The 23204-nt window shown below is 50.5% G+C and overlaps 6 protein-coding genes across 6 annotated transcripts; 5 read left to right on the forward strand and 1 right to left on the reverse strand.

Moving 5' to 3' along the window:
* Window positions 1-1221: 1221 nt before the first annotated feature.
* On the forward strand, window positions 1222-2921 carry PCYB_061460 (cytoplasmic dynein intermediate chain; the record flags this gene model as incomplete). Its single annotated transcript, XM_004221313.1, has 1 exon — window positions 1222-2921. A coding segment is annotated over one exon (1698 nt), but the record flags the coding sequence as incomplete, so codon positions are not given.
* A 389-nt stretch (window positions 2922-3310) lies between these two features.
* PCYB_061470 (hypothetical protein) lies at window positions 3311-4802 on the reverse strand (the record flags this gene model as incomplete). The annotated part of the gene is made up of 1 exon (XM_004221314.1): window positions 3311-4802. A coding segment is annotated over one exon (1492 nt), but the record flags the coding sequence as incomplete, so codon positions are not given.
* Window positions 4803-5756: 954 nt separating this feature from the next.
* PCYB_061480 (hypothetical protein) lies at window positions 5757-7202 on the forward strand (the record flags this gene model as incomplete). The annotated part of the gene is made up of 2 exons (XM_004221315.1): window positions 5757-6173; window positions 6450-7202. 2 exons carry the CDS (start codon window positions 5757-5759, stop codon window positions 7200-7202), a joined length of 1170 nt encoding a protein of 389 aa, XP_004221363.1.
* Window positions 7203-8767: 1565 nt separating this feature from the next.
* PCYB_061490 (hypothetical protein) lies at window positions 8768-11809 on the forward strand (the record flags this gene model as incomplete). Its single annotated transcript, XM_004221316.1, has 1 exon — window positions 8768-11809. A coding segment is annotated over one exon (3042 nt), but the record flags the coding sequence as incomplete, so codon positions are not given.
* Window positions 11810-14411: 2602 nt separating this feature from the next.
* On the forward strand, window positions 14412-18768 carry PCYB_061500 (ATPase; the record flags this gene model as incomplete). The annotated part of the gene is made up of 3 exons (XM_004221317.1): window positions 14412-17897; window positions 18056-18251; window positions 18692-18768. 3 exons carry the CDS (start codon window positions 14412-14414, stop codon window positions 18766-18768), a joined length of 3759 nt encoding a protein of 1252 aa, XP_004221365.1.
* Window positions 18769-19476: 708 nt separating this feature from the next.
* PCYB_061510 (dihydrolipoamide acetyltransferase) lies at window positions 19477-22782 on the forward strand. The gene is made up of 10 exons (XM_004221318.1): window positions 19477-19551; window positions 19677-19838; window positions 19978-20401; window positions 20568-20661; window positions 20975-21070; window positions 21247-21327; window positions 21412-21466; window positions 21654-21746; window positions 22007-22315; window positions 22471-22782. The coding sequence occupies exons 3-8, from the start codon at window positions 19978-19980 to the stop codon at window positions 21744-21746; spliced, it is 843 nt and encodes a 280-aa protein (XP_004221366.1). The 5' UTR covers window positions 19477-19551; window positions 19677-19838; the 3' UTR covers window positions 22007-22315; window positions 22471-22782.
* Window positions 22783-23204: the final 422 nt, after the last annotated feature.

The following is a 23204-nucleotide window of genomic DNA, read 5'->3' on the forward strand; positions in this document are numbered from 1 at the left end:
GCTCCACCAAGAGTTGTAAAGTGTGTCACTGGTTGGTACCCCCACTGTGGTGGGTCCCTTCTCTTCCCTCGTCCGTTTCAATCGTCCGTTAATTTGTTAGCATATGCTTTCCTTTTTTTTTTTTTGCACACGGGAAAGCTTACCTTGGCTGCTCACCAGCTTGGAAAAAGGGCCACTCACGCAGAGTGCGCTGCGAACAGATTGCCCTTTCGAGTTAAAAAAAAATACAAAAGAAGAGACGTAGGGGAAGTAGAAGAAAATGAAGGATGTCCACTCTGCCCCTACATGTGTGCCCACACATAAAATTGCTCTAACTACACGGTTTGTTCACTCTTATCGTTGCTTAGTTTTGAGCACATATGGGTTTTTTTTTTTTTTTTTCCTAACCTTTTTTTGCATACAAAATTTACCTGACCATGCAAGGTAAAATGTGAGGAATTTTTTTTTTTTTTTTGGCCACTTTGTTCTTTTCAACTGTTGCAGAGAATTGGACAGAGAAAAAAGCTGTTCCATTCCAAAGGGCCCCCGTAGACATGCCCCTCTGCGCATTTTGTAGGGCCATACCGCAGTTGCTCGCGGGCATGCCTCTGCGGGAATATTCGCGTACCTGTACTTGTGCGCACACTTGCACACACTGAGTACCTGTTTGCTTCTTTTTTTTTTTTGCGCGTGTGTGTACATACAGGAGAGTGCCCTCCCAAAGGCGCATTTCGCCGCGGCTACACCAAATAGCCACCCCGCATAGGTCATCAATGAGAGAGGCGGCCTAGCGGTGAAACCTCGGCTCAGCGACGAAGTGACGAAGCGACGCTGCCACGCAGCAACGCAGCAACGCGGAACTCCCTGCCAACGACAGCACAGCGGACAAACATGGGAAGCACGGACGAGCCAGACCTCCTCAAGCCGATGGACGAGGAGGAAAGGGAACACCTGCAAAACAAACTGAACGAGCAGAGACTCAAGCTGGAGGAAAATAAAAAGTACCTAGAGCAGTTACGCAGCGAGAGCGAAAATGGGTTTCTTACCACCGCAAAGGGACGGCACAGCCAGGGGGGGGACTACCCCGACCCTGACAGCATGTTGAAAAGCTTCCTCGAATCGATTGAGAGGGAGGAGCGAAGCATGGACGCGCTGCAGGAGCAGCTGGACGGAGGCAACGAAGAGACGTCCCACACGGAGAACAACCAGAGCCACCACCTACTCAGTGACAACATCGCCAAGGAGAGCCTCTACGCCACGGAGAACCTCAGCGCAAACCCGCTGGAGGAATACGCAGAACAGAACAATTTTCTCTTCCTAAAAAAAAAAAACCCTCAGCAAAAAATTTCAACTTCAAAATTGGCAAAGCGCCGACTGAGGAGAAGGCCATACACATAGAGAAAAAAACTGTGAGCCACTTTGACAAGTCCATTCAGGTGAACATCCTCCTTACAGATGAGGCCACTCTGCCTCTTTACCACTCGCGAAATGGAAAGAAGCGGCGTGAGAAGTTTGCTTCTCTCCTCTCGAATGGCCAACCCCATGGGGAAGGAGGGGACTTCAAATCGGGGAACTTCTGTACAACCAAGTTGGGCAAGAAGGACGCTGTTTTGAAAAAGGGTATAGCTATGGGGGGTACTTCCCCCGATGGTGGAGTAGTAACAGAAGGAGCCCCCCCACAGGGGAAAGACCCCAACCAAGCTGACCTCCTCCTACGCAGCAAAGGATTTCTCTCCTTCTTAGAACACAGCTCTAAAATCGTGGAGCGGTCCCTGGGAGAGCAAGACGTCCTCAATGCCACCTTCGACTTTGCAGCCAAGGATATAACAGGAGAAACGGAGAGTGCAGAAAGGATGAAGTTTGTGAATACTTATTCCTGTAAAAAGTATACAAATGGAAGACCCATAACAGATGTGAGGACGTCCAACCTTTACAGTGAACTCTTTCTAGCTTCCTACGGATTGTCCACAACGAGTAACTATACCGACCCCGATGGTTATGTCCTAGTCTGGAACAGTACAATGAAAAATCGACCCGAGTATGTATTCACCTCCGAGGCAGCTGTATGTACCTCCGTCTTTAACAAGTTCAACCCGCATCTAATCATAGGAGGAACATACACAGGAAACGTCGTTTTGTGGGATATACGAGCTAGCCAAAAACCAGTACAAAAAACGTACCTGACTCCGCAAGGTCATTTTCATCCCATATATTGTGCAGAAGTTATTGGCACGTTGAATGCAAACAATTTGGTTACGGCGGACACTGATGGGAGGTTATGCAATTGGTCATTAAGTATGTTTACTTACCCATCGGATACGATTGACTTGAAGAGAACCAACAAGGAAGTGTCATGCTGTTGCTTCTCCTTTCAGGAAGGAGAAATAAACACTCTCTATGGTGGAGCCGATGATGGAACCCTATTTCAAGCACAAATACATGGCACCAAGGTAGGCATCACTGAATTTTATAACATCCATCATGGTCCCTTAACAGCTGCTCAATTCCATCCTCTCATTGAGGGAGTCCCGGATGACCACAACGATCTCATCCTAACCTGTTCTGTCGATTGGTCCTGCAAGCTGCTAAGTATAAAGGAACCCCAAAACGCACTCTACGTCTTTGACTGCTTCGATGACTACCTAATGGATGTGAAATGGAACCCCGTGCATCCAGCCATTTTCGCCACCTGCAGTAGTAATGGGAACATAAAAATTTGGAACATGTGTTTCGAGCTGGACTGCTCTTATTTCGATATGACTGTTCAGGCAAAATCGACAAATAAAATTGCTTGGTCGTGTGACGGGAGGAAGTTGCTTGCGGCGGACTCGGATGGTGCCTTGACTCTTTGGAACGCGTCCAGCGAGATTTACCAGCCCAGGTCCGAGGACATCGCCAAGTATAGCGCACGCGTTGAGAAGATGCGCGCTGAGAGAAGCGGTGTGTGAGGGGGTTCACTAACGGGTGTAGCGGTGTGTGAGGAGGTGCACTAACGGGTGTAGCGGTGTGTGAGGAGGTGCACTAACGGGTGTAGCGGTGTGTGAGGAGGTGCACTAACGGGTGTAGCGGTGTGTGAGGAGGTGCACTAACAGGTGTAGCGGTGTACCAACTGGTGTAGCGGTGTACCAACTGGTGTAGCGGTGTACCAACTGGTGTAGCGGTGTACCAACTGGTGTAGCGGTATACTAACCGGAGTAGCGGTGCACTAACCGGCTTGACCACACAACCGATGGGGCTGCCCCCCACCCTGACGGGGAACAATTCAAAGCGTAACATAATAGCAGTCAATCGTTACGGGGTGCTGTACAAAACGGGGACCCTTCCGACGAACTATCATGCCGACGCAACTTCGAGACGAAAATCCCCCTGCAAGCATGCAGGTCTGGGAAGGTGCGCACGCACTGGCTCGAGACGACTGACCCCCCGCGATTAAACAGAAACTTCTCCTTGCCTGCCTTCTCTAAACGAAACCCCGGATTCGACTGCAACACAGACTCGACAACCTTCTCATTCTCTTCTTCAAAGAAGGAACACGTAGAATATACAAACGTGTCGGCTGTCTTCAGCGTGGCCAGTGCGTGGTTTAAAATTTTTTTTTGAAACTCGGCTAGTCTGTCCACTTTGTCTTGAAACGGCGGGGGGGCCTTTGGTATTCTTCCCTCCGCCACGTCATCGTAGAAGTCGCGAGTCGGGGTTGGCTCGTCCGGAGGGAGGTCTCCCCCCTCGCTGTGCCGCCTACCTTCGGTGCCCCCCTCGCTGTGCTGCCCACCTTTGGCACCTCCTTCACTGTGCCGCCCACCTTTGGTACCTCCTTCACTGTGCCGCCCACCTTTGGCACCTCCTTCACTGTGCCGCCCACCTTTGGCACCTCCTTCCCTGTGCCGCCCACCTTTGGAGTCTTCCCCCCCGGGGAGGAACACCCGGCGCATGCTCTCCTTGTGCGCAAAGTCCGGCATGCCGCTAGACGAACAGGAGGGGTCAACGAACACCACGTCCACCTTCCCGAGCGACGAAAACTGATCAGCATTTAACTCGAAAAAATCCACATTAAAAACCTTGACGACCATCTCGCTACGTCGGTGTTTTATATAGTAAGAACTCGTACCTCTATGCTTAGCAAAAAAATTCTTTTCCGTTAGGGTTAATTTATTTTCCTCCGAGAATTTTTCATCCAAGTAGATACCGTCGTACTCCCGATTCTGCTTCATGATCTCCTGTAGTAGAGTGATGCACCTTTTTTTATCCTTCTCGATGCACACAAGGTAACCCTTCTCCTTTAGCAGCGTGAGGGTATATATGGCTTTGCTTCCCGGTGCTGAGCAGACATCCACGATGACCATTCCCTGTTTGATATTTCCCGCTTGCACAACTAGGCAGGATGTCTTATCGATTATTCTCACATTGTGCTGCTGATACATGGGGGTAGCAATGAGAGTGCTTAACTTATCACTTTCGATTTTGTAGAGATCTTCTACATCCTCGTCCTCCTCCAGGGGAAGGAGTTCCTTTAGTTTGTTCAAGGAGTCGCTGTTTTTGTCCTGGTCATATATGATAAAATATTTGGCTAGCTGTTTTTTTTTTTGAGTTTCATTTTTACTCTCCTTTTTCTGCTTCAAACAGTCGTAGAGGTGGAGAATCTCCTTCTGCCTTTTCAGTATTTCCCTTTTTAACTTCCCCCCCCCGTCGATTTTGCTCCTCTGCACGAACACGCACAGCAGCACGATGCCCAGGAATTTATTCTTGCAACACTTAGACAGGTGCTCCGCGTACACGTGGTTCAGGATGTCCAAGTCTTCCAGAGCCTTGTGCAGGATGAAGTAGAGCTGTGGAGGGGCGGGCAAATGGGGTGACGCGATGTGATGTGACGTGACGCGGTGTGATGTGACGCGGTGTGATGTGACGCGGTGTGATGTGACGCGGTGTGATGTGACGCGGTGTGACGCGGCGCGATGCGGAGAGAGGTGGGAAGCAACGATGCGGCGCGGTTATATGCAACGGAGGGCGGCCCATCGCTTCACCGCTTCGGCGCTTTACCACTTTACCGCTTCGGCGCTTTACCGCTTTACCGCCTCACCGGTTTGCTCACCTTCTTGATCGACGGGTCCTCCTTCTCATGCAGAACCTCCTTGATGCCCCCTCCCTGCGCGCACCTCGACAGCATTTGCGCCGCCCTCCTATAGATGAACGACATGCTTGCGGCCCGTTCGGCTGGCAACCCCGCGGCTGGAGGGGAGAAGTGCGGTCGCTCGCATTTTGTGAAACCGGGGGAAACGCCGCTGTGTTGGGAGCGCCAAGGGGGGCCACAGGTGAGTAAGTGAACAGATGGGAAGACTGGCGGCTGAACGGGCGGCTGAACGGGCGACTGAACGAGCGGCTGAACGGGCGACTGAACGAGCGGCTGAACGGGCGACTGAACGAGCGGCTGAACGGGCGACTGAACGAGCGGCTGAACGAGCGGCTGAACGAGCGGCTAAACGAGCGGCTAAACGAACGGCTGTGCAAACTGCTGTGCAAACTGCTTCCACCATGAAGGCGCAAAAAAAAAAGAAAAAAAAAAATTGTTTTTTTTCTGAACAAGTCAGGCAATTTTTGCAAAATTATACCCACCTAGAGGGGCGGCAACCCTTTTTTCACCTGAACAAAAAAAAAAAAAAAAAAAAAAAGGCTGTATAAATCATCGCGAGAGAACAAACAGACGGCGCTTTCACCTACTCGTTTTGCCCACATAAAGGTATGCTTGTTCTCTTTTATTTTTTTGTGCCTGCCCTCCACTGAGCATGTTCGTGAGGAGGTTCCCAATCTGTGCGCCGCTCTCCTTCGCGAGGAGATACATTGGGGACCATAACAGAATTTTCGACAAGCTGAAAGAAAGCGAAAGAGTGGGACCCCTGGACGGGGGAACAAGTGAATACGTGTGTAACCAGGACAGCGATGACGATCGAGTGGAAATAATTAACATTGACGAGAGAATCCTTCGGAATGAGAACATCCCCTGGGGGGAGGTAAAACAAACAGAGGAAGAAAACAAAGACGATCTACACAGAGAAGGCGAATTCTACAAAAACATGAGGTACTTTAAGAATGTCGATGTGAAAAGCTTCATCCAGGAAACGATTGACTATTACACATTTAGGCAGCTCGGAGGGGATGAGTGCACAGCGAGGGGGCGACTCCAAATGGGAACGGGGGAAGAAGTAGAAGGAGGGGGAGCAGCAAGGGGAGCGGCAGGAGGGGGAGCGGCAGGAGGGGGAGCGGCAGGATGGGCAGCGGCAGTCGGAGCGGTCGGAGCAGCAGCAGAGCAACGAGTGGGCGACGGCCAAGCGAAGGGTGGGGAAAGGCGAGCCAGCCAAGGGGACACCTGCAAAAGGAGAGACGACGCACAGCAACGGTATAGACCACCCCTCGAGGAGAAACCAAAACGGGAGCAACGCACAAGGGAGAAAAACTACCAAGGGTTAACCCCTGCACAGAGATTTTACGAAGAAAACAAGGAGAAGCTGATAGCAGAGAGTATGAAGCAGTACAACGAAAGGAGGATGAAACTGGATGGAGGGAATAACCCTCACTTTGGGGGACAGTCAAATCAGGGGAAAGAAGCTGAAGAAGATTATTATCACACCCAGGTGACGGACCCGATCGTGAGGCAGAAGGAGAATTACCTGTTTGACCACGAAGATGATGAAGGGGAATCAAACGGTGACGAAGGTAGCAGTGAAGCAGATGACAGTGTCGAATTGGAGAAGGGAGTCATGCCCACCATCGAACAGATCGTCTTTATCCTGAAGCATGAAAAGGTGAAAAATATCAAAGTAATCGATTTGGACAAGTGTGGACGGAGAGATATCGGTATGTTTCTGATTCTGTGTACAGGAGAAACACCTAGACATAATAAAAGAGTGGGGAAATTAATTAGCAGAGTTTTTGTAGACCTAGAAATACCATTCATTTCTAAAGTAGCCTACTGCTACTGTAACAAATTTGATGACTGGATTATTGCTCACTGTGGTCCTCTCAAAGTACATGTAGTCACTAAAGAGTTGCGAGATGTTTACGATTTGGAAAATCTTTTTCTTTATCCTCATGAGCATTTCGATAGTGGGAATTTCCCTGCCTTCTTTGATTACACGCCTGGCATCCCTCCCCCCTACATCGTCCGTAGTAACTCCTCCCTCGACGCCTACCCGAATGACGACCTTTACCGGAAGTTCCTTACGGACGCGTGAGGAGCGAGGCAAAAGTAAAGGCAAAATAAAGCAGGCAAGGAAGAGCTTCCCGGGAGAGCCCTTCGCTGCTTAACCGAAGGGAGGTGTCTCCCCAATGGGTGCCATCTTCATGCACCCGCGGGGAGGAGGCCTAACTGGAGTGACCAAGCCGTAATGCCGCGTCCGCGAAGTTGCATCCCCCGCGAAATTGCACCCCCCGCGATGTGCACACGGGGAGAGGAAAAACGCGAGTATGCTCCATGCACAGGCAAAAGCTCTCCCTTAAGAGTGACCCTTTTGAGCAAGGAGAAAAAAGAAAAACGTCACATCGGAGATGGATGCACAGCAGCACTGCTGAAATGAAGCACGCCATGGGGGAAGAAGCGGTGAGGACACCTTAACTAACCCACCAGCGTGAGACCCTTTTTTTTTTTTTGGGGACCCACCTTCTCAGCCCCCCTCCCGTGGACCCCTGTCTACCATGGAGGAGAAAAAAAGACGAACGAAAAAAATCGTGGCCGCGGAGGAGATGAAGGCTACGCGGGAGGAGCGGGTAACTAAAGGGGGGGAAAAGCCGCAGAAAAAATGGGCCAAACGATAGGCAAAAAGAACGACCAAACGGGGGGTGCAGGGGAAGGAGAATCCCCTTGGGACCGCTGCTCAACCCGACCCGTGTGTCCACCCGCCTCTTGCGCCTCCCCTTCGAATGCCAGGTGCTGCGAAAGTTCGAGGACGTGAAGAACAAGTGGGACAGACAAAGACAGCTGATAAAGGAACGGACGAAGAAGCGGGAAACGCTGGCCGACCAGGGGGAGAAGTACCGGGAGCGGAACGAAGTAACGCGTGGCAAAGGGCGACTCCGATCGCGAAGGAGTATATCGCAAAGGAGTGTATCGCAAAGGAGTACATCGCAAAGGAGTACATCGCAAAGGAGTACATCGCAAAGGAGTACATCGCAAAGGAGTAGATCGATGCAGCATGCAAGTGACCCTCCAGGGTGACCCCCTCCAAAAAAAAAAAAAAAAAAAAGCACACATCTGTTGGTCACGTCCCGTTGTTTGTCCTTCCCTCAGTTGAACACCCTCATTGAGCACCTCAATAAAGAAGAGAAAAAAAAAGTCAATTGGACGGAGAATCTGCGAACCGAAAGTGAAAGTATCAGATTTAAAGATGCAGTGAAAAAGGTGAATCATAAAGAAGGGGGGGTTTGCAAAGGAAATAGGGACATATTCGAGAAGGTGTTCGAAGGGGGGGCAATTCAAAATGGAGCTCCGATGGAGAGGGATCTCCCCACTCGTGGAAAATCCAACCAACGAGAGAACCCCACAGATGAGGAAGAAAACGATCCCTACGTCACGAACAAAGATTTGAAGAAGGAACTCTACCAGGGGAAGATAATCAGCAAAATTAAAAGCAACCTCGAGTTCGTTTTGAAAAATTTTGCCATTCCGTTGGACAGTGGCTTCATCGTGCAGGGGAGGCGGGTCGACATGGCGGAGGTGGGACCTGCGGATGAGCAGGCACTGCTCACCCAAAGCAACATAGAGGACAGTACTCTCTCCCCTCACCCCATCCATGACCGTAAGGTGGACCCCCCTGTGAGTGACCACCCCCCTGCGAATGACCAATCCCCTTCGAATGACCACCCCCCTGTTAGTGACCACCCCCTGCGAACGAGCAAACACGTCATACGAATACACAACCGAGGAAGGAAAGTCATCCCCAACTCGATCGAGCTCCATAACACATCGTCCAGCATAATAGTTTTCTCCATTTCGTATAAAAAAAAAATTTATCTACAAAATGATGTGTTAAGACAAAGGGGTTATTTCTTCTTCGATGAGCACAAAAACTACACTCTGGTGATTTCCCCCAATGTAGGGTACATAAAGCCGGGGGAGAAAAAGTCAATAAGCTTGACTTTTTTTTTTCACTTCTTCGTGAATACATTTGGGGCCCTTACCATTAGGTACTTGTGTCACCAACGGGTTTTTGAGAGAGACGTTTCGCTTCAGGTGGATTCTTTTCGCGAGGGGGTTGCGACTGAGTTGTGGGGGGGGGAGACCCAGTTGTGCAGGGGAGCGACCCAGTTGCGGGGGAATGCCTCATCAGGAGACTGCTCACCTTATGCCAACTTTGCTCATACGAAGGACAGCAGACACGAAGGGGCATCCCTAAAGAATCGCCTGAAGAGCTTCCTTTTTTACACCAAGGGAAGAGCCATCACATCAGCTAGCCGTTTTGATAACCATGATGGAGAGCCTACCCGTGAGATGGCTCACTCTATGAAGAATAGCCTTGTGAAATTTGCACATCCTTTAGTAGAAATCCCCTCAGAAGGGAGTTCACCCAACCGAGGAGAGAAAGGAGAGAACCCCCCCACGAGGAGTTCTCCATGTAGGGGTACCTCCATCAGTAGCGGACCCAGTAGCGGACCCAGCATCGATGACTCCATCAAAAAAAACGTAAGTGAATCATTTCACGAAGCAGTTAAACAGTACGTAATAACTTTGGTAAAATCGCACGTTAGTATGCACGGAGGTAATGAAGGGAAGGAGATCCCTCCCTTGGGTGAACACAACAAGGTTCTTCCCACTCTCGCACATGAGAATGAACACTACCCCAGTCATACATCTAAACGAGGAAAAAAAATTTCAAGAGGAGGCAAAGGAGGAGAGTCACCTCCCGATATAGATCAACACGATATAGCATTCGCCAAGGACACCTTTTTTAATTCCCTTCTGAGGAGCTTCCCTAGTGTCTGGAGGAAAACCTACTTCGCTACTCTCCTACACATGGCTCTCGAGCAAGCTCTACTGACCAAGTTCCACTCCTTCTACCTGCGTCGATATTTTGAAATAATTGGGTTCGTCCGGATGGCTATGCTGAGGGAGAAGACATCGGATCACCTCCCAGCAGAGGAAGTAACTGTTTTTATCCAAACCAATGCACCCCTGCTGCGTTACATAGTTGGGTTCGTTCACGACCTGTACAGATCGAACGGTGAGAGTCGCCAACATAATCATCAACAGAATCGCCAATGGAATCACCAACAGAGTCACCAACGGAATCACCAATGGAATCACCAAGTGAACCATGTCAAGGAAGCCATTTTTTATTTCCTCTCCTCCGCCTTTCTGTGCATACGACGGGGGGTTAGAAATGTGATTATGTTTGTGGATGTGAACGTAGGGGGGGATGGCGATGGCGATGACAAGGACGATGGCGATAGCAAGGACGATGGCGAGGGCACCTCCTCCCCCCCCTCGGGGGACTTCTCCCTCAAGGCGGTGTTCCACTCCTTCGTGTTTCCCTACGTGAGGGCTTTTCTCTCATCGCAGGGAAAGACACACTACGCGTTGCATTTCGTGCAGGGGGGAGAAGACGTCTCGCGGGTATGCGAAGCGATTCTCGCTCAGCGGGGCAGTGTCAAGAAGGACGCTCCTGACGAGGTGCGAGGTATGCCTACGCATGATACTCGTGACGAAGTGCGAGGTATGCCTACGCATGATGCTCGTGACGATGCCACCTGCACAATTGATGGCGGGGCTGGAGAAACACCCCCGGGGGAGGAGGCAGACTTCTTCAAAAATTTTCAAGCTGATGAAGATTACGCGAGTTGTTTTTTTTTTGGCGAAAGTGGGGAGGAGGAACCACCCCAGGGGGGGGATACAAAGGGGAACATCGTTTTTGTCGCGGACAGGAAGGTGTTTGCGAGGGCAGTGTATGAGTGGCACTGCGGGTGGTTAGTGGGGAGGGTGGAGAGTCAGTTGGGAAGTGCGCAGGTGGGTCAAGCGGGTAACCCGTCCGCATTTTTTCCCACCGCGGGGGCACTCACCACGGGTGCAGTCACCACGGATGTACTGACCAGTGATGCGCTCACCACGGATGTACCCTCGACTGATGTACCCTCCACGGATGACCCCCTCACACTGATGAAGAAAAAAACTGCGACGGGGAAGATGAAGAGCTCGGTAGAGGCCACAGCGAAGAAGCAGAAAAAAAAAAATTCCAAAGGGGAAAAAAAAGACACAACACGTCAGGGAAGTATAACCCATAGAACAGGAAGACCCCCCGCGGAGGGAACAGTAGGCCAAAATGAGGATCATACTGATGATGAGTCAACTGAAAGAAAACGACACCCCTGCACGAAGCACCACCTCGAGAAGCTGTTCGAAATTTTAGCCCCCACCACGTATATTCTAGATTACCACGTGGAAGAAGCAGACAGGAAAAACCGCTTCCACATGCCGGAGGGAGTAAAAGTGCACGTGGGGATGGTAGCTACCAAAATGGTTAACCTCCTCCCCTTCGTGTGCAATCTCATATCTGTGGAACGGGTGGATAAACTGCACCGACAAGAAAGACAGGGAAGTTATTTTTTGTATGATTATTTTGTGTTGAGGAACCGAGATCGCCTCTTAGAGGCAATGCGAAAGATAGTGCACTACGTGGACGAACAGGGAGACATTTCCTGTAAGGATAACCTATTTGGGAAGATCCCGCTCCCGTGCAACTATGACGTGGGTCCATTCGAGCAGGGAGAGGAGAAGCACTCAACTACCATGCGACAGGAAGACCCACTTATTGGGAAAGAGAATCCCACACCTCCACATGCGGCATCCCCCAAGTACCTATGGATCATATCACCGAACACAAAAAACGACGTTTTGGATTTCTCCAACTTGGCCGAAATGATACAGTGGCTGAAGCTTCTCAACTTAGCCATTTGCATGAAGGTGTCTGATGTGTACGTGTGTGGGCAGCTGTTTTTTTTGTTTCTCTTTTTTATGTTTGACTCGGGTTCGTTGCGTGGGCGGTGGTGCGAAGGGGGGAAAAAACGACAGGGGGGAGAACGACGGGGGGGAGAACGACAGGGGGGAGAACGACAGGGGGGAGAACGACAAGGGGGGCGTATCAAGCAGCCTTATCTCCGCGTAGATGGAGACAACTCTACCGGGGGGTATTGCCCCTGCGCTGGCGTCACCCCCGAGATGGACCGCCGCCCTTCTTCTTCTTCCCGCTTTCTCCAACTCGACTTTGTCAACGTGGAGCAATTCCCAGAACGCCTACTCCTCCTGCTCAAAGTCAACCTATTTAACATCCTACAGCTGTGTGATAGGTACCAAATCAAGCTACACTTCCCCCATGATGTGATCCTACACCTGAGTGAATCCACCCTCCGGAGCACCACCTCGACAAGCACCCTCCTCCGGAGTACCACCTCGACCAGCCCCCTCCTCCGGAGCACCACCTCGACAAACACCCACCTCTCCGTGTACTGCCGATTCCCCCACAAAAATTACAACCAAATGATACAGGCCAGTAGGAGGAAGTTCCTTCGCACGTATGCACACCGATTGGCCAATCTAGACATGGACAGCTTGACGAGTGAAGCTCTCAAGGGGGGGGACCTACCCCAGGGAAATCACAGCTGTGAGGGGAAACCATACCAGGGAGAAATGGGAGCCATAAAGGGGGGAGAAGTAGGAGAACGAAGCGGCAAAGAAGGAGAACGAAACGGCAAAGAAGGAGAACGAAACGGCAAAGAAGGAGAACGAAACGGCAAGGAAGGAGAACGAAACGGCAAGGAAGGAGAACGAAGCGACAAAGAAGGAGAACGAAACGGCAAAGAAGGAAAACGAAACGACGGCGAAGACGTAGTACCCATTCCTGTGGATCCTCCTCCAACAGAACAAACCGCTTCCCCCCCCCAACGAGTCCGAGTCTGCTCGCACGATGTCGGACGCCGCACGTTAAACAGCATTCTTATGGCCTTGCGCGGGGCAGAAAAAGTATTATGGTTGTGTGGGGCTTTCGAGAGGGACCCAGGACAAGGCTGCTACAGCAGCTTGGAGCTGCTCGACTACGTCGTGGCTTCGAAGACGGGGGGACACAAACTAAGCGAAGAGGACGAGCCAAAAAAGCCGAATCAGCAGAACCTCACAGATGAAGCAGAGGAAGGCGCGCCCCAATTCAGTCGCCCTGACCGACGCGCAGTGGTTCACGTGAACAACCTCATCGTGCTCAACAAGGACGTGTACGACTTGTACCACCGCCAGCCGCGAAAGGACATTAACGTCCCCTTTATGTTCCGCAGCCACAAGGTGCTGGTGCACCTGTTCGACCGGACCTTCCCCCCGTCGGGGTTCTTCTCTCCGTTCTAGCCGTGAGGGGTGGCACAGAAGCGGAGAGGATCATCACATGTGCCTGCCGGAGTGGACCATTACATGTGCCTGCCCAGGTGAACCATTACATGTGCCTGCCCAGGTGAACCATTACATGTGCCTGCCCAGGTGAACCATTACATGTGCCTGCGCTAGTGGACCATTGCGCAGCTGCCCGATTTCCCTCCCTTGAAAAGGAGGGCACCACCAAGCCCAGTTTACGGTGCGGCGGCTCGCCCCTCAGCGCGCGCGGGAGCTAGCCAAAAAAGTTGGCCCTTCAGAAAAATGGCCTTCCTCAAACGGTGAGCAGTTGCTCCGCGGATCTGAGTCGTTTGGAGGGGATGTAGCTCGTGTTGGGCGCCACTCATTTGGGAAAAAAAATAAAAACAAAATAAAACAAAATAAATAGTAATAATAGCAACGGCAATGGCAATATATACCTACATGCGAGCATGCTGCGCCGACTGGGGCGGAACAAACTCGGCCAGCTTCGCCAGCTTCACCAGCTTCACCAACTTGACCAACGTTTTGTTTTTTTTTTTTTTTTTAAGCTGGTACTCTACCAATGAGATGTCATTTTATTTGCCGCTTATATTAACTCGCATATTTTTTCTCCCTTGTAAGATTTTTTTTCTTTTTTTTTTTTTCTACAAGGTTACCCATTCGACGTGTTAAATATTTCTTTACTGCGTTTCGTGGGTTGTTTTCTTTTCGGACCAGTTTGTTGGTTTTCTTCCCTTTGGGTACTTGCCCTACCCCCCGACAGAGTAGCTACCGCTGAGTGGCCGACGCTGAGTGGAGCTTCTTCCCCTTGGTGAACCCCCCCGCATACATGCTGCACTGCAGGGCGCTCCCTCACCCGTAGTATTTGTCAGAGCCAGCCGTGGGCAATAAGTCGGTAGGGAGCTCCCGCCGAGTTGTGAGGGAGTTGCGAGCGATCTGCGGTCCAGTTGCAAGCGAGTTTTCCGACCGACGTAGTGGCATACCCCACCGACGTAGTGGCATACCCCACCGAAGTAGTGGCATACCCCACCGAGCAACCACTTCACCCGCTTCTTCCTCGATGAAGAAAAAAGTGGACGGACGAATCAAGGCCCTAGTAGAGAACAATGTAGCACTAGGGCAGCGGAGTATGTTCCTGGTGATAGGAGACCAGGGAAAAAACGTTGTGGTGAATTTTTATTTCCTGTTGAATCGGTTAGCTAGCAGGACACACAACATACTTTGGTGTTATAAGAAAAAGCTGGATTTCTCCACAAGCAAAAAAAAACGATTTAAAGAAATGAAGAAAAAAATAAAAAAAGGTACCTTTGACACAACCATCGATAACAATTTTGATACGTTTCTAAAAAGTGCATATATTCGATTCTGCTTCTACAACGAGACGAAAAAGGTATTAGGGAAGACCTACTCCATGTGTGTTCTTCAGGACTTCTCCTACATAACACCAAATATTTTATGTAGGTGCATAGAGACAGTAATCGGAGGAGGAATCATCCTCTTCCTCTTAAATAAACTAGACGATGTGAAGAACATCTACAACTTAACCCTAAACTGTCATAAGAAATACACACAGAGTGGTATTTCCACCATTCACAATAATTACATAACGAGATTTTTTCTTTCCCTGAATCAGTGTCGCAATGCTATGTTTATTGATGACGAAATGAATATCTTACCCTTGAATGAGAATCACTTGGAAGTGAAGAAGGTGGTGGTAGGAGAGTCACAACAAGGAGATGTTAGTGTGAGTACCTTTCGTGTGGCCACGTTGGGGGGGCACTTGTGCCCTGATAAAGAGGAACTACGGGAGAGGTTGGCTGAGTTGGAAGCCATTTGCGAGGAAAACGAGAAGAGGGCGGAGGAGCGCCGCCGCTTCTTGTACTCCGCGCGGGTTTGCGCGGCGGGGGAAGAAGACAGCAAGGAAGTCGGCAGGGAGGCCGGCAGGGAGGCGGCCAAACAAACCGGCAGGGAGGCGGCCAAACAAACCGGCAGGGAGGCGGCCAAACAAATCGGCAGGGAGGCGGCCAAACAAATCGGCAGGGAGGCGGCCAAACAAACCGGCAGGGAGGACGGCAGAGAACCCGCCAAACAAATTGCAAACTCCGGGACGGAGGCAGACGCCAACCCGTACTCCTTCCTGGACAGACCCATCATGAACCTCCTGCGGATCTGCCTGAGCATCGACCAGCTGGAGGTCCTGCTCAACATGTGCAAGTTGCTACGCAATGACGATGAGAAGAAAAGACAGCTAAAGGAAGTGCTCATCAGTCTGCTAGCCAACCGAGGAAGGGGGAAGTCCGCCACGCTGGGGTTACTAATCGCCCTAAGTATCTACTTCAACTACACCAACCTGATTCTTTGCTCCGGAAACAAAGACGGAATGCAAACCATATATGATTTTATTGACCAAGGACTCCACCTTCTCGGATACAAAGAGTTCACACATTACGAGAGAGTCTACAACCAAAGCAAGCTAAAAGAGATAATATTTTTTAAGGATATACATAACCTAAGTAATATAAAGCAAAGAATTCGATACTTCGACATCCTGGAGGATGAAATGATCAACTCAGAACTGATGATCATAGATGAAGCTGCTTGTATTCCTATTGATATTTTAAAAGGGAAAATCAAAGGGGAGATTACTATCCTGTCGACTACTCTTAACGGTTACGAAGGGACAGGAAAGACCTTCATATTTAAGTTGCTCAAACAGTTAAAGAAAAAATTTGTTACCCAGTTGACGTATCAGGAGTTTAAGCAAATGAAGAGACTCTACTTCGAGAGAGCATTCATCGATGTATCTTTGGACACACCTATAAGGTACAGTTACAACGACCAGGTAGAGGCATGGCTAAATAACTTCCTCTGTCTTAATTGCAACGAACCATTCAAACTCAGAAACTCACTCTGCTCTCCTACCAACTGTCAGCTCTACTTTGTAAATAAAAACATATTCAAGCATTTCAGCAAAACGAGTGAAAATTTGCTCAGAAAAATCATGACACTTTTTGTTACTTCGCATTATAAGAATACACCAAATGACTTAATCATGATTCTGGATTCTCAACAGCACCACTTGTTTGTCTTGCTTAGTGGAAACGTAGACTGTAACAACCTCTCCCCGGAGGCAGTGGATGAACTGGATATATACGGAGTGCTGCATTGCGCCATCGATGGTATTGTAAACCCACGCGCGGGGAGACGCCTGGTCAAGCTGCAGGATATCGTGAAAGGAGTGCAGAAGCAAAGTGAGAGGAATGGCGAGAGGAGTGGCGAGAGGGATGGCCAAAGAAATGGCGAAAGGAATGGCCAAAGAAATGGCGAAAGAAATTCTGACCAGGGCCTAAATGAGGACTCCAAACAGAGGGACCTCTCAGATGGCTGCACCACAAGCGGACAAACGGGAGCCCCCGCCGCGGCGAAGCACCCGCTGCCCAACGAATTCGAAGGCAACCTGATGCCCTACCTAGTCAGCGAGCACTTCGATTACTACTTCTACAGCTACATAGGAATAAGGGTGGTGCGCATCTCTGTCCACCCGTCCATACAAAACTTGAATTACGGCTCGCAGTTCTTAAGGAAGCTCCTCGACTACTACAGCCTGTACAATGGGCCGGCTCGGGAGGCTGCCGCGCCCTACAGGGAGAACGTCATTCTGTACCGCTGCAGTGGAGGAAGTGGTGAACGGGGCGGGGACGTGGACGGGGACGGGGACGGGGCAGATGCGCGCATCTTCTTCGACAAGCAGCTCAGCCACGTCGACTACGTGGGCACTTGCTTCGGACTGACCAAGGGGCTGCTCATCTTTTGGCAAAAAAACAGCTTCATCCCCGTTTACCTCAAGCAGCAGAGGAACGAAATAACAGGAGAGTTCAGTCTACTCATGTTAAGACATCTAAATCAAAATCTCAAAAAAATATTTACGAACTTCTACCTTGACTTCGTTCGTAGCTTCTGCAGCTTGCTCCCCTACTCCTTCAAACGGCTAGAGTCGTTCGTTGTGTTCAATCTGTTGCATAATAACCCAATCATATTGGCTAGTCCCACGCGCGACGAGCTCCTCCTCCCCAGGGGGAAGCCAAAGGGGGGGGAAGCAGGGGAAGAAGGGGAAGAAGCAGGAGAAGCGGAAGAAGTAGGAGACGACGGAGAAGAAGTAAGCGTAGAGAACGGATTGCTCTCCTTACGGGAGGGCCCCTTCCAGGATGACGACGCGGACCACTACGCCTGCTTTTATGACGACCAACTACTCAGCCATGAAAACCTTTTTTATTTCTTTCACCCCAACGATATATGCCGACTGAAGCGGTTCGTCATGGAGTCTAAGCCCTTCTCGGACATCCTGTACCTCATGCAGACCGTTGCTAACTTAATTCTCTTCCGGAAGGTCCCCATCCAGCTCACCTTCCTGGAGTATACCATCCTCTACGCTGTGTCCCTCCAAAAGAAAAACTGCCAAGAAATATCAGACGAGATAAGCATCAACGTGAACCAGACCGTCGCCCTCCTGCGCAAGGTTCTGCATCGCTTCTACACCTACCTCACGGTGAGACAGATCAGCTGGCTCTGCGAAACGGCCACTAGCCGCGCTATGCACACCGATTTGTGTTGATCGCCACGTGTTTCTGTGCACCCCTCTCGACGAAGCAATCGTGCACTCGTTTTACTAACCCCTCTCTGTCTCACCTCCCCCTTCACACACAGGATCTCATGCAAAAGGACATAGAAAAAAAAGTGGAGGCGCAGTTCAGTCAGAAACTCCACAAGCAGAAGAAGCGTGCGCGCCAGGTGGAGCTCCCCTCGGGGGAATACATCGATGAGCTGAATAGGAACACCCGTATGGTGACGAAGAAAAACAAGAAGGAGAAGCGAGCCCTCCTGCGCGAGTTTAACCTATCAGGTGAGCAGTCGAAGTGGAGAAGCGGTGAAGCGGTGAAGCGGTGAAGCGGCGAAGCGGCGAAACAGATTGCATCCCTAGCGTGGATAACCCTGCACGCACGCGCTGTTCTTCTTACACGTGTTACGCATTGAGATGGAAGCTTCTCTCGAATGTGCCAGTTGAGAAGTTCGTTTCGCCTTCTTCACCACGTTTTTTTTTTTTTGCCCCTTTTATTTGCTCTTTTTTTTATTTATTTTTTTTCTTCCTCCCCTTGCCTCACCGCGCCCCCGCGCCATTCTGGGCCGCCCCGATCTGCGCGTCGCAACATGCGTCGTAACGTGCGCGGCAACCCCCACGCCTCCACACGCACCAACACGTATCATCACGTATCATCACGTATCAACACGCTTCCGCACGCTTCCACACCTCACACTCGCATGCCCAATTCGACCCCCTCGCAGGAACCGTGAAAAGGAAGCAAATCAACATCAAGACAAACGACGACGCTGATCCCCCCAAGGACGAAGTCACCACCTGATGTTACGAGGATTAACCCACTCGTCCGCTTCTTCTCCCGTTGCCATCAAAAAAAAAATTTTTTTTTTTTTTTTTTTTTTTCCAACCATTCGTTCTTGCTCCCCCATCGAATAATGTGTATACTACTCTCCCTGTGCCTATCTCATGACTGTCATTTTTAATGCCTTCTTGTGGTTACCCCCTTTTGTGTATTGTATCTCTATACGCTGGTTGTATTTGCCAACAAAACCACCCCCCCCCTCAAAAAGCTACTCTCCAATTGTTTGTACTTATCAAAAGGGAGTTTTTTTTATCGTTCCTTTCTTGACGACGTCACTGACCACCTGTTGGAAGGGCTCAAAGATTACGAGCCTTCTCTCTACTCTCTCGGTCGCTCCGCGGATACTGTATCACCCTTTTTTTTGGACGAATCTGTTGCCACGCCGCTGCTACCTCGTTGCTACCGCGTTGCTACTGCGCTGCTACCCCGCTGCTACTGCACTGCTACCCCGCTGCTACTGCACTGCTTCCTCGTTGCCACCCCGCTGCCACCCCCACGATGCTCCTGCATTGGCTCCCCTTCATTCTCTCCCTGCGCATCTCTACTTGCATTTCTCTCCCCAACAAGCATGGCTTTATAAGTAGTACTTTCAACCATGCCAGGACACCTACCCCTAACAACAAAATAAAAAACAGAAAAGGGGCTATCTTCTCTCAGATTGAAATCAAAATGCCTGCCCTCTCAAGTACCATGACATCAGGAAAAATCGTCAAATGGAACAAAGACGTTGGGGAGTATGTCAACGTATGTGTAAATGAGTGATGCGATTTTCCCACCTATATGCTGAGACTTCCCCCTTATTTTGGGGGGGGGTCCACCCAAATGGACTGCTCTCTCTCTCTCTCCTCCCCCCATTTTCCCACCTTCAGCTCGGCGACATCATTATGACGGTCGAAAGTGACAAAGCAGACATGGACGTGGAGGCCTTCGACGAGGGTACGCCAGAGGCAGAGATGGGCCAACCTGCAAAAAAAAAATCAAAAAATGAAAAAATCAAAAAATCAAAAAACCAAAAAACCAAAAACATCTAATGAAAAAATCAAAAAAATGAACCCCTATGTGAATGACCAAGCGGGGGAGGGGTGCTGAGGGGTAAACCACCCATCCCACGTGCACCCCAATACACACATACTGAAATGCCCCCTTGCAGGCTTCCTCCGCGTGAAGCATATGGGAGATGGAAGTGAAGCCAAGGTCGGGGACATCCTTGGCATTCTGACCACGGAGAAAGACGAAGAAGTGGAAGCTCGTAGTGACGACTCCCCCGCGGGAGCCACCGGGGAGAGGGAGAGCTCGCAAGGGGAACAGATAGACGCCGTCGCGCAGGGAAGCACCACAGGGATAGAGGCAGACTCAGTGACAGACTCAGAGGCACACTCCGTGACAGACTCAGTGACAGACTCAGCCCACGCACAGACTGCACAGCTACAAACAGGTGATCAAAAAATATTTGTCCCCTTCGTAAGTAGCAAACGGAACAGAGCGAGGATAAGTAAATGGACTCGCAAAAAAAATGATTACATCCACAAGGACGAAATCCTTTTCCACGTTGAAGACGATAAAAGTACCATCGAAGTGGAGAGTCCCTGTAACGGTTATAATTTTTTTTTTCCACTCGAGAGAGCACCACGTCTTCTTTCGCAATAAATTTTTCTTCTCCACCCCGTTGCTGCCTCACTCCCCTTTGCTGCCTCACTCCCCTTCGCTACTTCACTCCCCTTTGCTGCTTCCCTCCCCTTTGCCATATTGGAACCCCGTAGGCATCGTTAAACAAATATTCATCGAAGAAGGACAGTTCGCAGATTTGGACAAACCGGTGGCGATCATCTCCCCCAGAGAGGTACGGCCCGCACGGTGGGTACATGCGCTGTTGGTGAGGCATCTACTGTTGGTGAGGCATCTACTGTTGGTGAGGCATCTACTGTTGGTGAGGCATCTACTGTTGGTGCGGCATGCCCTGTTGGTGTTTCTCCCCTTCTGCTCATTTTCACCCCCTTTTTCGTTTCCCCAGGCAGAGGACCCCCCACAGGGAGAGCAAACACCGTTAGACTAACAGGGAACTGTGTAGCATGTCTGCGCTTCGCCGCGTCTTCTCCTCACCGTGCCTTCTCTTCACCGCGTCTTCTCTTCACCTCGCCGCTCCATCACTTCACCGCTACCCCCCCAGGGACGTCCAACTCGTAAACGAAGAAAACATTGTGAGGCACTACCAGGAAGCCGTCAGCGGCACCCGGGAAGGAAAGCTTCTGCTGCAAAACATGAGGTATAGACTTGCTCTCCGTTTTGAGTTGGGCTCGGCTCGGGGAGGTGGCCCCCACGTGGTGCGTCCTCATGCGCGGTGCGTCCTCTTATGTGGTGCGTCCTCCTACGTGCCACGATAATTGTCACTCCGGCTGATGCCCCATTTGCCGCCCACTTGCCACCCCTCCCCCCTCAAAGCGCCTCCGACAAGCGAACCATGGAAGAGCGGCTCCTTCTAAACTGCGATAAGTACAACAACCTTTCGGGGAACTTCTTCAGGTGAGAATGAACGAGAGAACAGTAGACACCCAAGTGTGCACCCCGGAGTGCTCATTATTTACCAACTTAACTTTAACTGCGCAGTTCGCAAGACGATGGGACACCTGGGAAAGGCTCAACAGATCAGAAGCGGGACACGGTATGAACGGAAAGGGGAGAGAAAATAAAAAACTGCGCAGATGTTACGTGGCGTAGCAACGGGCATCACCTCGATTCGCTGTGATTTGCAACCATTTACTTCTACCCACTGTATCCTTTCGATCCACCTGTTCCATTTCGTCCACCTTTTCCATTTCGCCCAATCCTTCCACTTCTCCCCCCTTCAGCCGCCCCCCAAAGGGAGAGACGCCCCAATTGTGCTGCCCTCCGCAGCGGAGATGATGGAACAGAACAAGCTAACCCCAGCAGACATTAAGTAACTGCAAATCGGCACACCAATCCAGCAACGAGTTTAACAAAAGCATATACACATAGACCCTCGCTCGTACGTTTCACACACACACGCACGCACATATATGCATATATATATACCCCTTCCCCTTCACACAGAGGACCCAAGGTGCCTGGACGCATAACATACGAAGACGTGGTTTCACACCTGGAACGCACAGGAGGAGCGACCACCGCGAAGGCAAAAATAATTGAATTAACCAACGTGCAAAAGGCAATCAAAAACAACATGATGCGAACACTATCCATTCCAGTGTTCCGCATCACTCATTTTATAAAAACAAACGCTCTCCTAAAACTGTATGAGCAAGTTAGGGATAAAATTAACATGACTGTCCTCCTGTGCAAGTGTGTGTCCAATGTGTTACTGAAGCATCCCATCATTTACTCAACCTTCATCGATGAGGGGGACGGAAAAATATTACTTAACGAAGACGTTCACATTGGGAATGCCCTGGGATTGAAGAACTCCCTCCTGACGCCCGTCCTCAAGCGGGTTAACAAGACGGATATATATACCCTGGCTGGCGAGTGGAAGGTTCGTGAGAAGTTGCACTGGGAGCTTCCAACTGCGCAAAAATGTATTGCCTGTTCAGGCGATTTTCACAAAATAGAGCTACTGTTCAGGCGATTTTCACAAAATAGCGCTACTGTTCAGGCAAAAGCTGCTAATTTTTTTTTTCCCCCACGCAGAAGCTAGTCGAGAAAGGCAAACAGGGCCTGCTGACTCCCGGCGAAATGACGGGCAGCAACTTCTACATCTCCAACCTGGGCATGTTCAACACCTACCAGTTCGACGCGACACTGCCCCCAAACGTGTCGTGCATCCTGTCCGTCGGCACCAACATTGGGAGCGTTGAAAGCTTCGAAGACCTGAAGATCCAGCGGGGCATGATGATGACGCTGACCTGCGACCACCGCCACATTTACGGCTCGCACGCGGCTGCCTTCATGAGCGACTTGGCGACGTTCATCGAGCGGGACATCATGCAGGTCTTTCTGTAGCTAGGCGAGGCCACGCAGAGGCGACTCCCGAGCGGTTATATGCCCCAAGTCCGCCGCGCACACACACAGTGACAACACAGTGACACCTCTTTGCAACCGCAGTTTTGCCATTACACGATGTGTGCACGCGGGGGAGTAATATGATCCTTCTTCCCTCCCTTTAGTTTTTCGTTCTTTCGACCCCCAATTTGAATAGTTGTGGCAACGTGCCACACGGATGATGCGCTCCTTGATTTTGAAACATTTGTGAAGCGGGAAGGTTCGTCAGCCATGCGGTGATCAGCCAATCGGTGACAAACCAATCGGGGGCGGGGGTCGTATAGGTAAGCAAGGGATACGCCCCCGCCCCACACAGTTAAGGCCACACGCCCATGGGAGTATAAACGTCTCGAATGTCGTCCTCCACTCCACAGGTGGTCAAC

Source organism: Plasmodium cynomolgi, chromosome 6 (assembly GCF_000321355.1).
Source record: "Plasmodium cynomolgi strain B DNA, chromosome 6, whole genome shotgun sequence".
Lineage (NCBI taxonomy): Eukaryota > Apicomplexa > Aconoidasida > Haemosporida > Plasmodiidae > Plasmodium > Plasmodium cynomolgi.